This window comes from Dasypus novemcinctus, chromosome 8 (assembly GCF_030445035.2).
Source record: "Dasypus novemcinctus isolate mDasNov1 chromosome 8, mDasNov1.1.hap2, whole genome shotgun sequence".
Taxonomy (NCBI): domain Eukaryota; kingdom Metazoa; phylum Chordata; class Mammalia; order Cingulata; family Dasypodidae; genus Dasypus; species Dasypus novemcinctus.
The window spans coordinates 85,700,873-85,716,550 of record NC_080680.1 but is presented as its reverse complement, the minus strand read 5'-3'; the positions used below and the strand labels follow the sequence as shown (position 1 = coordinate 85,716,550).

Sequence of the window (15,678 nt, the reverse complement as noted above, 5' to 3'; positions counted from 1 at the left end):
TTCCTTTATTCAACTTCTGCCACTTTTCCTGCTCTTTCCTCTCAACACCTGGTGGAATCTCAGATTGATGAGCTGAGATCCATCCTGGCCCCTGCTGTCCTCACATTTCTAGTGAGATATCTGGCAAAGTTGCAAGTCCAGGGGCTTGAGAAAACATCTGGCTGGTTGGAAAGCAGGACATTCTACCCTCTCTAAAAGCAGTCTTTATCGGCTGCTTCATCTGCCTGACCTTGTCAAGGACTTTAACTGTCCTTTCTTTGAGATTTTTTTTTTAATCATTGAGTTTTTCTGAAAATATTGTCATATATTTGCATTTAATGAGGTAGAGGATGAGAAAGTGAGGCTCCTGTGTTCCACTGAATCAAATAAAGCTGATCCTGACTCAAAAGAAGATAATCCACTCTCAAATGCTAGAAATGCACTGAAGGCAGAGGAAAGATATCCTGCCCTCTGCTTCTGCTTCCACCTTCCATTTCTAAAAAGCCCTTTTCCCTTTTTTACAGTAGTGTATGAACTCTGTACTAATATATCTCCTTCCCTCCCCTTCTATATTATCGTCCCTTACTACCTTTTTATATGTTTTGTATGTCTATTAATATAGATTTAAGTATTTTTATGTAAATTTGCCTGTTAAGGTATGTTGGTGGGGTGGGTTGCAGGGAGCAATAACAAAGCCAAAGTACAATAACACAGTCTTATTTCATCTTCTGGCTTCATGTCACTGTTTAGTGTCCTTTTATTTTAGCTTGAAGGATTTCCTTTAGCATTTCTCGTAGGGTGGCTTTTCTGGTAATGAACTCTTTCACCTTTTATCTACCTGTAAATGCCTTAACCTTAATTTCTGAAGGATATGGAATTCTTGGTTGATAGTTTTTTCTTTAAGGGCTTTAAATATATTATCCTGTTGTCTTTTGGCCTCCATGGTTCAGAGAAGAAATCCATTGTCAATCTAAGTGACAAGTCACTTCTCTTGCTGCTTTCAAAATCCCCTCTTCATCTTTGGATTGTGACAATTTTGCTATGATGTATCTTCGTATATTAGTCAGCCAAAGGGTACTGATACAAAATAACATAGATCTGTTGGCTTTTATAGAGTATTTATTAGGGTAGAAGCTTACAGTTACTATGCCGTAAAGCATAAGTTACTTCCCTCACCAAAGTCTGTTGCCATGTGTTAGGGCAAGATGGCTGTCTATGTCTGCCAAGAGTTCAGGCTTCCTGGGTTGCTCTCTTCCCGGGGCTCTGTTTCTCTCTGGGCTTAGCTGCTGTGTTCTCTCCACAAGGCCGGCTATAGACTATCAGGTGAATGTCTCTGTCTCACTCCTCAGGGCTTTTGCTGTGTCTAAGGAGCTATCTCTATTCCTCTGTGGTGTTCTGTGTGTTTACTTCTGGGCTCAGCTAAAAACTAACACCTCTGCTCTGCCATGTAGCTTTATCTGTGCCCCTGCCCCATTGGTCGGACTCAGTGCTCTACTGATGTGGCCCAATCAACGCCCTAATCATAATTTAATCACACCCAGGTACAGACCAGTTTACAAACATAATCCAATATCTATTTTTGGAATTCATAAACAATGCCAAAATGCCATACTTGGTGTAAATCTTTTTGGAGTCTGTCCTGCTTGGAATTCATCATTGCACTTTCTGGGTATGTATATTCATGGCTTTCATCAGATTTGGGGCTTTGTTTTTTGTTTGTTTTTTTTATTTCTCCCCCTCCTCTCCCCTCCCCTCCCCACCCTGCTGTTTTTGCTGTCTGTATCCATTTACTGTGTGATCTTCTGTTTCTCTCTTTTTTTCTCTGGGTCTCTCTCTCTTTTTTTGTCTTCTCGTTTTCTCCTCTAGGATTTACTGGGATTTGATCCTGGGGACATCTGATGTGGAGAGAGATTCCCTGTCCCTTCCACCATCTCAGTTCCTGGTTCTGTTGTGTCTCGCCTTGACTCTCCCCTACATCCCTCTTGTTGTGTTATCATCTTGCTGCGTGGCTTGCTGCGTGGCTCACTGCGTGGGCCTGGCTCTCTGGACAGGCACTGGCTCTCCGTGTGGGCATACCTTTACCAGGAGGCCCTGGGGATTGAACCTGGGTCCTCCCATATGGTAGACAGGAAGCCCAATCACTTGAGCCCCAGATTTGGGAAGTTTTTGATCATTGTTTCTTCAAATACTTTTTCTGTTCTGCTTCTCTTGAGTCTCAGGGACACCAGTAATGAACACATTGGTACGCTTGATAGTGTCTCAGCTGCCCCTCAGGCTCTGTTCATTTTTCATTATTTTTTCCCTTTTTGTTCCTCACATTAGGTAATTTCAATTTTCTTGCTTTCAAATTAGTTGATCCTTTCTTCTGCCATTTCATTTACTATACTTTGCAGTACCAGAATTTCTGTTCTGTTCCTTTTTATAATTTCCTTTTTATTTTGTTCAAACAACCTTTCCCTAATTTCCTTTTGTTCTTATTTATTTCTCCCCCCTCCCTCCATTGTCTGCTCTCTGTCCATTTGCTGTGTGTTCTTCTGTGTCTGCTTATATTCTCATTAGGTGGCCCCGGGAACCTGATCCTGAGACCCTCCGGAGTGGGAGAGAGGCGATCATACTCTTGTACCACCTCAAGAAGTGGTCTATTGCATCTCTTATTATCTCTCCTTTGTGTCTCTTTTTGTTGTGTCATCTTGCTGTTCCAGCCCTCCGCACAGGCCAGCATTCCATGTGGGCCAGCTTGTCACATAGGCCAGCTTGCCTTCACCAGGAGGCCCTGAACATTGAACCCTGGATCTCCTATATAGTAGACAGGAGCCCAATTGCTTGAGCCGCATTTGATTCCCTCTTTTAGTTCTTTGTGTGTGGATTCCTGTAGCTGATTGAACTTTTTTAAGACAGTTGAGTTAAAGGCTTAGATTAATAATTCCAAGGTATAGGCTTCCTCAGAGATAGTTTCCTGTTGGTGTTATATATATATATAAATGTATGTATGTATGTATGTATGTTTTTTGAGAACTGGATATTTTGAATATTGTTATAACTCTGGAAATCTAGTCCTCCCACTTCTCTGGGATTGTCAGGAATCTTTTATTGTTATCAAAGGCTTGAGCTGTTGATTTTGTGGTTTTTCTAAACTAATTGACTGTAAAGGTGAGGGTTTGTTTTTGGACTCTAAATTCTGTTCTGTTGATGAATATATTTTGTATATTGATCTTGTATCCTGCAGTTTTGCTGAAGTCATTTATTAGCTCCAAGACTTTTTAGCATGCATGATTTTTATGAATTTCTATATATAAGATCTAATTGGATTGTTTTGTCCATTTATATTTAATGTAACTATTAATATGATTACATTTAGGTCTAGCATTTTGCCGTATATTCTCTTTGTTTCATCTGGGTTTTTGTTGTTATTTTCCATTTCTTCCTTTTGGGTTAATCTAGTATTATTTAATATTCTATTTGCATTCCTCTATGTTTTTAGCTATACTGCTTTTTGGGGGGGTGGGCAGTATGGGGCAGGCTGGGGATTGAACCCAGGACCTCATATGTGGGAAGCTGGTGCTCAACCACTGAGCCACATCAGCTTCTCTAAGTTGGTTTTCTCATTTGTTTTGCTTGTTGTTTGTTTGTGTTGTTTTTTTGTTTGTTTCAGAGGAACTGGGATCCGAACCCAGGACCTCCCATGTAGGAGGCAGACACTCAACTGCTTGAGTCACATCTACTCCCCTTCTTTGCATTTCTAAGTGAATCCTCTGGGTTTTACAATATGTATATTTATTTATTTATTTATTTTTAAAGATTTATTTATTTATTTCTCTCCCCCCTGCCCGCCCCGGTTGTCTGTTCTCTGTGTCTGTTTGCTGTGTCGTCGTCTTTGTCCGCTTCTGTTGTCAGCGACATGGGAATCTGTGTCTCTTTTTGTTGCGTCATCTTGTTGCGCCAGCTCTCCATGTGTGCGGCACCATTCCTGGGCAGGCTGCACTTTCTTTGGCCCTGGGCGGCTCTCCTTACGGGGTGCACTCCTTGCGTATGGGGCTCCCCTCCCCGGGGGACACCCCTGCACGGCAGGGCACTCCTTGAGCACATCAGCACTGTGTGTGGGCCAGCTCCACATGGGTCAAGGAGGCCTGGGCTTTGAACCGCAGACCTCCAATGTGGTAGACGGATGCCCTAACCACTGGGCCAAGTCCGCTGACAGTATGTATCTTTAAACCTTACTGACTTTTAAAGAAACTAAGAAAAGATATGTATGTGTGTATTTATTTAGTCTGTTGTATTCATCCACATATTTGTCAGTTGTCATGTGTTGTTCATTCTTCCCATAGAGCTAAATTATTATCTGATATTAATTCCCTTCTGCTTGAAGGATTTTCCTTAATGCTGCTTTAAAGTCCTTGTCTGCTTATTGTGACATTTAAGTATTCTTGAGTTTGGTTTCTGTTGCCTGCTTTTTCTCTTGAGTATGGGTCTATTTGTCTTTTTCTATGCATGTGAAATCATTTTTTAAAAAATTATATACTAGACAGTAGGCATGAGATGTTATAGACTCTGGATTCTGTTATGTTTCTCCGAAGAGTATTGGTTTTTATTTTCTAGCAGCAGTTATTTTGGCCAGATTCAATCCATAAACTCTATCTCCCCTATGGTAGACAGCAGCTAAAATTTCTATTCAGTTTTTTCAGTGTGTAGTTGCTGTTTTTTTTTGTTGGGCTCTGTGGATATTTACCTCTTCATGCTACTTCTCTTCTGAGATTTCTCTTTTTAACTTTCTAGCTGTTCTGCCAGCCCTGATTCTATTTTCTGAGAACTCAAACAAGTAGGGCTATGAGTTTGTTTGTTTTGACACTAAGCAGTCAGGTATCAGGAAGTGCCTTGGGAAGAGATGGTAATTTGCACAGCTCACTGGTAAAGGTTTTGTGTTACAAGGGCAGATACCTGTCTTTGTTTTTGCCTCCTTTGCTCTGTCTTCTGTGCCTTCATTTATATTTTTAAAATATTTTGTCATTATCTTTTATCTGCAGTGTTTTGTTGAGGGGTGTTGGCTGGGTGGTTTGACTTAATACTCCACTGGGCTGATATAATTCCTGACTCAAGGATGCTGCCCGTGGTGCTCTGCTCATTTATTTTCTCATTGTTCCCGGACTTTCCTACTATTGTAGGCCTTCATGAAGAAGTTGACTATTCCGAGAAATTGAAGTTCAGTGATGATGAAGAGGAGGATGAAATTGTGAAGGAGGGCAGACCAAAGTGGTAAGGATCCCTAATTCTGCTCTTAGCATCATGCTAATATATACTAACATTAGCAGTATGTAAATGCATTAATGCTTATTGGTGCTGCCATGTGTTGGTCACTGTGCCAAGTGCATTTCACAGTCACCCTGCCACCTCACAAGGTGTACATATTTTTTCCATTTGCAGATCAAAGAGTGATAGCTATTGAGGACTTCGGAATGGAGACAGAATTGCATATAGGCAGATCTATTTCATTCCTAAACTAGTGATCTTAACCACAGTGCTTGTATTTCCTGGAGTATGTTATGTAGACCACTTGTTCCAAGGATTGTTTGTGATTGCTGTGCACAAAAAGGGTGTTGTGGGCAAATGAGTTTGGGAAGGCACTCTAGGTTCACCTTTCTTGTTATGTCAAGATCTCTCAGAACCTTGAATATGCTAAAGAATCTTTGAGGATGTGGAAGAAGCAGTAAGCAGATTTCCCAAACTTGTATGACAACTTTAATTTTGTTTTCTTCCCTCAGATCATCTCAGTGGACTAGTTTTTCTTACAGTACCCTCTGGAAAATACTGTATTGTACTGTAGTCCCGTTAGTGTTCCTCATAAAATAGTATTGTTGGCTACTGTTTTTTAACCTATATCTATATATAGGGTTTGCTTTAATGTCACTTTTTAAAAAAATATTACCAGATATGAATGCTTTCCTTTTTTTGGAATTGCCTATTTCCTTTGTACATTTACCTGTTGAACTCACTATGCTTTCCTTTAAACTGTGATGTTTTATATGTTTAGATATTTGCTGCAAATATTTTTTTTCTTTCTGTGTCTTACTGTCAGTAATTGAATGCTTATATAGTCTTGACTACAAGTCTTTTTCTTCCTGATTTCATCTTTTATTCAAAACTCCTGAAGTAAATGCCCCCCTTCTGGAGAGAGCTGGTAGCAATCTCTTGCCACTGTTTTTCTGATGTTACACAAAAAAATTGAGTGTTCTGAAATTTATTTTTAGTCTGTTTGTTTTCAGCCAGATCTTGGGATGCATTTGGGAAATCTCTGTGGGTTAGTTTTTGAGATACTAAGTTCAGAAAGATGTGAAATCAAGAATTTAAATCAGTCACAAACAAAATCTTACAAACTTATTACAGCAGTGGGATACTTCGTTTTTTTGTCTCTTTCAATGGAGATGAATTGAATATTCAACTGAATGGGTTAATATGGATTTTGCACAATATTTTCTTTGGCACAGGATACCTCAAACTCAGAGTGCCCAAACAACTTCCTCCCTAAACTTAAACCTGTTCTTTTTCTGTTTTGTTTTTAATATTCCCTCTGCTGGTGGTTGATATCCAACTCCCAGAGTGTGTGCAAGCTTCCAAGGCTTGTTTGACATCTTTATTTTCTCATACACGAATGGTCCTTGAAACTTCACCTTTCTCTATTCCTTCTTGTTTGTCTCTGGGGCCATTTGGACAGACATCCTTTCTTTTTTGAATCATTTGGTGGTAGGTCAGTTAATCTTTTTTCCTTTCATTCTATCCTTCACACTGGACCTTAGTCATCTTCTAAAAACATGAATCTTTTCACATGCATCTAAAACCTTAGTTAGTATGGTCTCCATTTCTCACAAAGTAAAGCCAGGAATTACTAGCAGTCATTGCCCTTTAAGCTGCTAATCAATCTTATTTCCCTCATCTTCCCTTCGTCTCTACGTATGCCACACACATTAGCTTTACCTGACTTATTACTTTTCTCTTGATTTCTACTATATTTATTGGGCACATTTGTATATAAAAGAGGTGCTCTATGAAAGTACTTTATATATTTTTGCCTCAGTGCCTTTGTTTACAGTGTAATGTGTAAATGTAAGCATGTTATAGATAACTCCCTTCTCTGTGAGCCTTCCCTATACCTCCATTTGGAATCTCTCCCTTTTCCAAGTTTTGTGTACTTGCTTTTCTTCTTCTTCTTTTTTAATAGCATCATTCAGAGGACATCTTTTGTTCTTTTAACAAGAACACATCTATTCAGCACATCCTTTTTGCAAATCACAGGGAAGGAAACAGTATAAGGAAAAGGGCATCCATCTGGAAGTCCTAGGTACAAAGCTGTTAGCCTTTTCTTCTGAGAATAGCTCACATAATCTTTCAGATTCAGTTAACAACTCTTTAAAATGGGGTAGGAAGGACTTTTTTGTAGTAAATAAAATAATGGAGGTGAAATATCCTGTCTGGAGCATTGTGTGTCAGGGGCACTTGGTAAATATTGGTGCTGAATTTTGATGTTCTGGATATTGTCTTACCCTTAAGGAGGTCTAGTCTGATGAAGGAAATTATTATATAGATAGCTGACTTTGGGATTCTGATGGACCTCTAACCAGTGAGCTCAGACTAGGCTGACTGGGAAAAACTAACACTGAATGTGGTTTATCCTAGGAACAGTTGGGATCCTAGAAGGCAGCGGCAGTTGTCAATGAGCTCTGCCGACAGTACTGATGCCAAGCGTACCCAAGAGGAAGGAAAGGACTGGGGCGAAACAGTAGGCATGTCCCGTGTCGTCCGAAAGGTGCCAGAATCTCAGCCACCTTCCAGGAAGCTTCACAGCTGGACTTCAGGCCCTGACTATCAGGTACTATGGGCACTCAAGGGAGGCTGTGCCATTTTGATTAGCTGGGATACACACATTCAAGTGCTTTTAAAATTCATTTAACCAGAGTTTTAAGACAAAATAGGTTATCTAGCTGGCTGTCCTCTGTTTAGTGACTGGCTGGGTGGACTGTTTCTTTTTGTTTTGTTTTTAATTTGAAAGAGTCACAAACTTATGAAATGTTGGAGGTACAATACAAAGAAATTTTTTATTTTTAACCACTTGAAGAGTTTGTTGCCAGCCTATCACATCAGAACACTTTTTGGTGTTTATTTCCTACCAAATAAAGGACATTTCTCCTGGGTAACCACAATACAGCCATTAAAATCAGGAAATTAGCATTGATAACTGACTGCTATCTCATCCTTATACTTTTACCAGTTGTCTCAACTATGTCTTTTATAGCAAAAAGTATCTGGTTCAGAATTGGAGGTTGCCTTTACTTCTCACATATCTTTAGTCACCTTTTCAGTCTGGAATAGTTCTTTAGCCTTTCTTTAACTTTCATGACTTTGACACTTTAAATGTTACGCACCAATTATTTTATGAAATGCCTCTCAAATTGGATTTGTTTAGAGCTTCCTCAGGATTACATTCAAGTTATCCATCTTTGCAGGAATGTTACAGAAGTAACACTGACTTTCCTCCTTGCATCCTACAGGTTCCCAGATTTCACTTTGCTGTTCTGATGGTTTTCCCTTTGATTATTTAATTATGTTTGGGTCTGCCATTCTTCACACTATAAAGTTATTCTTCTCCCCCTTTGCAGTTAATAAGATGTGAGGAGATACTTTGAGACTATAAATAATTGTTTTTTGTCACACTTTCAAAATGTGCATTTATTTATTTAGATCAGTGAGTTATCTGTTATTCTCATTATTTATTTTGAAACTCAAATTATCTTTGATGTGACCATTGGGAACCCCTTAAAGCTGACTTCTGTGTCCTTATTACATATCTCCATCATTTTTAGGATTTCCTTGCTTTCTCATGGAACAGCATTTTCCAGGCTCATCTTTCTTTACCTTGCCTCAGTCCTGGAATCAGCTATTTTTCCAAAAAGCCCTGGTTTCTTTCAGTGAAGAATGGTAATTAGAAACCAATATCTGAGTACCATGAGTGCTCACTGCTGTGGAGTGTCACTACTCCTGGGCCATGTCAGTGATCAGAGTTAGGATATATGTGTATGTGCATTTTTGCATGTGTATGTGCACACATCACACATTTATATCTGTATTTTCTGTATGTCTCTTTACATTGAAAACCTTGAGTTCACACTGATAACCTCCAAATCCACAAGATTCATTCTACTTTTCTTTCTTTCCATATTTGTTACTCTCTTCTCCATTATCCCTAATATTTATACTTATTTGGTTAGTCCCTTTATGTGTGACCAGTCTCCCATTTTTGCCACCACCCTCTCTCTCTTGCTTAGATGCCTTTCTCACCCATTCGGCCTCTAACACACGTGTCCCAGGCAGCTCCACCACATGGATGCCCTTAATTTCTCTGTTTAGCTGGCTCTCCTTATGAATTTATTCCTCATCTTGCTTGGGTTCTAACTCCCACATCAGATCAGACCTCCATATGAACATTGTCCTTACCTTGCTTGGCTCTAACCACCCACTCTGAGCCACCACAACTCCCCTAGCACCAGATGCCTACCTTGCTTTGCCACACCTAATGTCTTTGGGACTGAACTGTTCAGGAGGGGAAGAGGTGGGAAAGAGGAAGATATTTAAAATACATTTGGTGAAACTTGCCATTTTCAGTGCACTTTACCATTTAAAGAACTCTTTCTCTTCTGCATTTTCTTATCAAATAAGTGATGCCCTTAAACTTGAGTCTTTTAAAATAATTGAATATCTGTTATATGCCAGGTCCTGTGCTAAGTACAGGGGACACAAAATTGAAACAAATAGACAAACTACCACTCCTCTTGGAAATTACCTTGCATTCAATCCAGATTTTCATAAAGCCAATAATAATAATATCAGTATAAGACACTTATGTCGGGAAACGGACTTGGCCCAGTGGTTAGGGCATCCGTCTACCACATGGGAGGTCCGTGGTTCAAACCCCGGGCCTCCTTGACCCATGTGGAGCTGGCCCATGCGCAGTGCTGATATGCACAAGGAGTGCCGCGCCACGCAGGGGTGTCCCCATGTAGGGTAGCCCCACGCACAAGGAGTGCACCCATAAGGAGAGCCGCCCAGCGCAAAAGAAAATGCAGCCTGCCCAGGAATGGCGCTGCCCACCCTTCCCGTGCCACTGATGACAACAGAAGTAGACAAAGAAACAAGACATGGCAAATAGACACAGAGAACAGACAGCCGGGGGAGGGGGGGAATTAAATAAATAAATAAATCTTAAAAAAAAAAAAAAAAAGACACGTATTCAGAGTCTTCCGGTCAAATTTCTGGAAGGATTGTTTCAGTTCTCGTATTTTGAAGACTCTGTGTCTATAAAATGATAACCGTGTGGAGCTGGACCATGCGCAGCGCTGATGTGTGCAAGGAGTGCCACGCCACGCAAGGGTGTCTCCTGTGTAGGGGAGCCCCACACGCAAGGAGTGCACCTCATAAGGAGAGCCACCCAGTGTGAAAGAAATTTCAGCCTGCCCAGGAGTGGCGCCGCACACATGGAGAGCTGACTCAGCAAGATGACATAACAAAATGAAACAGATTCCCGTACCGCTGACAACAGCAGAAGCGGACAAAAAGAAGAACACACAGCAAATGGACACAGAGGACAGACAACTGGGGGCGGGGGGGGGGGGCGGGGAGGGGAGAGAAATAAAATAAATCTTTAAAAAAAAATGGTAACTAATCATAGGGCAATTTAGACAGGTACATCAGAAGTCTTTATGTACATATACACTTGAATTCTGCTATTTCATTTTTAGGAAATTACTGAAAGGAAATAATTAAAGATAAAAAGTTTTATATGCACAGGTGTACTGAACCACAGGGGTTTAATGTAAATTATGGTACAAGCAATGTAGTGAGAAAATGCACAACTATTAGAAAGCATGAGAAAAAGTGAACATTCTATATGGTAATGTGAAAGAAAAGTGCATGATTTGGTCCCTCTTTTTTTTAATGCTTTTTATTTTTTATTTTTTTTAAGATTTATTTTATTTCCCCACCCCCCATCATTCCCCCTGCTGTCTGTTCTCCATGTCCATTCACTGTGTGTTCTGTGTCTGCTTGTATTCTCATTAGGTGGCTCTGGGAATCTATCCTGGGACCTTCCGGAGTGGGAGAGAGGCAATTGCTCTCTTGCACCATCTCAACTCCCTGTTCTGCTATGTCTAATTATTTTCTATCCTCTGTGTCTCTTGTTGCATCATCATGCTGTGCCACCTCTCTGTGTTGGCCGGCCTCCTGCACAGGGTGGCTTTCTTGCATTGGGCGACATTCCCACACAGTGGGGCACTCGTGAATGGGACAGCATTCCAGCATGGGCCAGCTCACCACATGGGCCAGCTTTGCCCTCAGCAGAAGGTCCTGGGCATCGAACCCTGGATCTCCTATATGGTAGATGGGAGTCCAGTTGCTTGAGCCACATCTGTTTCCCTGGTCCCACTTCTATTATGTAAAATGTACCTTCAAGCTTCTACACTGGAAATTTTTATTCTTATATGTGAGTGTGGTAATTGTTTCTGGATCATGGGAAATTTATTTGTAGAGAAAGCTAAACACAGTAAATGCTTTGAATAATTCTATTTTTGAGGTGTAATTAACAAAGAATAAGGCATAGATCTTGGGTATTTTCCATTTGATGATTTTTGACAGTTGTGTCAGCTGTTCAAAAAAGGAAGTTATAATATTTTGATAAACCTCATTGGAGTTTCAGAGTGACTGGAGATTGTTTAATACCATCGTTTGTGTTGTTGTAAGTTCTGCTTGCCTCTTCACTCCCTGTGGATCAGAGGGAAATCTTTCTAATTTAGAGAATTTTTTTTTAAAGATTTATTTATTTTATTTATTTCTCTCCCCTTCTCCTCCCCCCCCCGCCCCAGCTGTCTGTTCCCTGTGTCTATTTGCTGTGTGTTCTTTGTCCGCTTCTGTTGTTGTCAGTGGCATGGGAATCTGTGTTTCTTTTTGTTGCGTCATCTTGTTGTGTCAGCTCTCCGTGTGTGCGGTGCCATTCTGGGCAGGCTGAACTTTCTTTCACGCTGGGTGGCTCTCCTTACAGGGCGCACTCCTTGCGCGTGGGGCTCCCCTGTGCGGGGGATACCCCTGCGTGGCACGGCACTCCTTTTGCACATCATCACTGTGCGTGGGCCAGCTCCACACGGGTCAAGGAGGCCCGGGGTTTGAACTGCGGACCTCCCATGTGGTAGGCGGATGCCCTAACCACTGGGCCAAGTCCGCTTCCCCAATTTAGAGATTTTTGTGTTTGGTTTTTTTTTTTCCACACTGCATCTGTGGCACCATTGTTTGTTGTCTAGTAACTGGCAAACAGAGCATCTTGGACGTGGGTAAAATGACCAAAGAAATGGTTTTAGAAATGGTTTCTTTGTTTTTTATATAAAGAAACACTTTGAAACTGTGTGTCTTACAATGAATTGCAGTTTCACCATAGCTTTATGGTCAGGGGTTACAGATTTTCATGGGGACGTGGCAGGGGGGGCTAGTAGAATAGAACCCTATTGTGGCTAAGAAAAGTAATGATGAATGTGTACTTTCCTGCTCCTGCTCATTAACAGTAGAGTCTCTAATCTTGTGTTCCCATTACCAGTGGTTACAACATCTGTTTTTTGAGTGTTTCCTATGTGTCAGTCACACTACTGAGTACTTCGCGAACATTCATTGCACTCTCACAATTTGAAGAGCTTCCTTTGCTATCCTCGTTTTGCAAATGAGGAAATAAGGTGTAGAAAGTTGGCACTTGCTAAAATCTTGGACCAAGTATCATAAAGAGCAGAATAAGATTAAGACCCAGGTCCTCTATTGCAATAGCTTTGCTACCTCTCAAAGGTGCTTGAGGCTCCTGGGAAGAAAAACCAATCCCAGAATTGGAGCAGCCCCTGTTTCCTGGGGTTTTGAACTGCCATTTCATTAGGGACTTTCTTCTCTTGACAGAAGTCCTCAATAGGTAGCATGTTCCGGCAACAGTCAGTAGAGGACAAAGAGGACAAGCCACCCTCACGGCAGAAGTTCATCCAGTCTGAGATGTCCGAAGCTGTGGAACGAGCTCGAAAGCGCCGGGAAGAAGAGGAGCGCCGAGCCCGGGAAGAGAGGTTGGCTGCCTGTGCCGCCAAACTCAAACAGCTGGACCAAAAGTGTAAGCAGGCCCAGAAGGCAAGCGAGGCCCGGAAACAGGTGGAGAAGGAAGCTCCTTGCTCTCCAGGCACTGAAAAGATACCTCTACAGGAGAATGGTCCTGCCATCCGCAAAGGTAAGAGATGGGCCCTCATCCCAGAGACTGGAACCCCTGGGTTATTTTCATTGGCTTGTTGTTGGCATCTCATCTTTTGTTCAGCAGAATGATGCTTACAAGGTGATTTAATTGGGAAGCACCAGTTGTTTGTGTTCTGGAGTCAAATACTGGGTTCAGATCCTATTTCCACTTCTTAAACTAGCTAGCTAAGCTCCTCACTGTCTAGAGCCTGGTTCCTCATCTATACAATGGGATGAAGATAGTATGTACCTCCTGCATGCTGTAGGGTCATGTGAAATTATGTAAGCACTTCACAGCTTCTGCCATATAGAAAGCATGTAAATATTTTCTGGTAATACTATTTTTATCATCACCATCATTATCATTATTACCATTAATAGTATTTCTACTCAGCCAATTATTTAAATGCTGGAAGAGTGTGGTAAAATACTAGATCCTTATACATGAAATTTTTAAAAAGCCCACCTGCTTGTTTAAATAACTTTGCCTGACATTAGTTCTAAAAGGAATGGATCACACAGATCTTTTGTAAGAGACGTTGAATAGTGCTCTGTAGTGGAGAGTGTCTTTAATGGCAGTTTTAAAGAACACAATCAACTATATTCATTTTTATTTTCTTAAATCAGCTCTTGTTAAGAGATAAGGGCATGATATTGGTTTTAGTCCCTGAAATATTTGTAGGTGGGGATCTTATTGGTGATCTAAAAGTCCAGTACCATTCTGGCCAGGGAACTCAGAGAAATTGATAACTTCTAACCTTATTTCATTGAAGTTTGAAGAATGTGCAGTATCTTAAAATATTCATTTAGATGGTGTGATAGACCAGGAAGTAGAATTGTTTCAGTGTTAGTGTGGTTAGCTGATGCCAGTCCTTGGAGTGGGCCCACTGGCTTGGTCTTCTGATCCAGGGTGGACATAGGTATTGTGTGTGTGCAGTGGAGATGAGTCTACTCATTCCCTGCCACCTACCTTCCTATCTGTATTCCTCTGGGTTGCAAAGCTGGGCTGGGAGTAAGTCAAAAGAGAATTTCAGAGAATAATGATGGGAAATTATGTTGACCAGGGGCTCCAATGAAAGTCCAGTGAAGGTCCTTGATGAGTTTCCAGGGAGATGTTGACTGTCCAAAGACGAGCTGGGAAATTCTAAGTGGTGAAATCACTTCCCCTTTTAAGGCATTCAACTGATATCACTCATCGATTGATGTAAATGTAATCAGCTATCTATGCAGTAAAGTGACTAGTGACTAAAGTCCATAGTGCCCTTGTATTTACAGTTAGCCTAGTGCTTACTTGACTAAACAACTAGGCACAATTACCTGACCAAGTTGACATAGGCTAACCATCACAGCTATTAAACATTTAGTTGGCCGAGCATTTTTGAGCTTACCACAGAATCTTCTCTGGTTATTTGTTCTCTAGGCTCCCCAGAGTTCTCTGCCCAGGAAGGCCCCAATACATTTTTAGAAGAAGCACCAACAGCTCCTCCAGCTGTGGCTCAGAGTGGCAGTAGTGAGGAAGAGGCCAGGGAGGCTGGGTCTCCTGCACAAGAATTCAGCAAGTATCAGAAATCACTTCCTCCAAGATTCCAGCGCCAGCAGCAGCAGCAACAGGTAAACAGAAAAGACACAGAAGTTTGTTGTAAACAGACTTGACTACTGAGCTGATGTTACCTCTTCCCCATCCCCTATACCCTAAAATCTGTGACTTTGGTAGATTAGCCCTTGGCCGTTATTTATTTCTTTAAATAATAGAGTGCTTTGTGAATGAATAAAACACTCATTGCTGGTTTATTGATCTTGTTTCCTAATATTTGTGGTAAGGAAAACAGTGATGTGTGCATTAAACTCAATTTAGTGTAGCCTGAAAATTTTTTTTTTAGGTCACAGCATTACACTTTGAACACTCCCCATGGGCTCTAATCTGTGGTTTTCCAAAGAAGTAAAAGAAGGACTATGAGCTATTTTGAGAGCTGTCAGAGACAGGCATGTTAGCTTAGGGTTAAGGATAGAGGTTTGTAGATTGTGAGTTGGACTGTTGTCGGTTCTGATCCTAGTAGTGCTGCTTAACTAGTGGCATGGACTTGGATGACACACACATCAGTTAAATGCCTTGAGCCTCTGTTTCTCCAGGTATAAACTGGGTAGAATGCATATCTATAGCTGAGAGGGCTTTGTGAAGTGATGTCTATAAGCTGGTTAATTAATATTATAATTTTCATCATTTTTGGCATTTTATGCCTTGAAAGGGGACCTACCTTTTACCCTGAAGAAGACCATGTGGCTAATGATTGTGATCATACCAATCTCTTGTAGTCCTGGTAGTCTTCGCCAGGTTGGAAGGACTCATTGGCAATTATGTGTCTTAAAGAGGTAAAGGATGCCAAAACAAATTTACAGTGCATTTTGGTGGGAAAG

The 15,678-nt window shown here is 41.0% G+C and overlaps 1 protein-coding gene across 43 annotated transcripts in view; it reads left to right on the top strand.

Annotated features, from left to right (window-relative positions):
• PRRC2B (proline rich coiled-coil 2B) overlaps positions 1-15,678 on the top strand; it is a 113,805-nt gene that overhangs the window by 56,346 nt on the left and 41,781 nt on the right. For all 43 annotated transcript variants that reach the window (XM_058302182.2, XM_058302183.2, XM_058302178.2 and 40 more), the window contains 4 exons: positions 5,139-5,229; positions 7,645-7,837; positions 12,946-13,261; positions 14,684-14,874. In XM_058302182.2, coding sequence (XP_058158165.1) covers positions 5,139-5,229; positions 7,645-7,837; positions 12,946-13,261; positions 14,684-14,874 — 791 coding nt within the window. The remainder of the gene's footprint in view (positions 1-5,138; positions 5,230-7,644; positions 7,838-12,945; positions 13,262-14,683; positions 14,875-15,678) is intronic.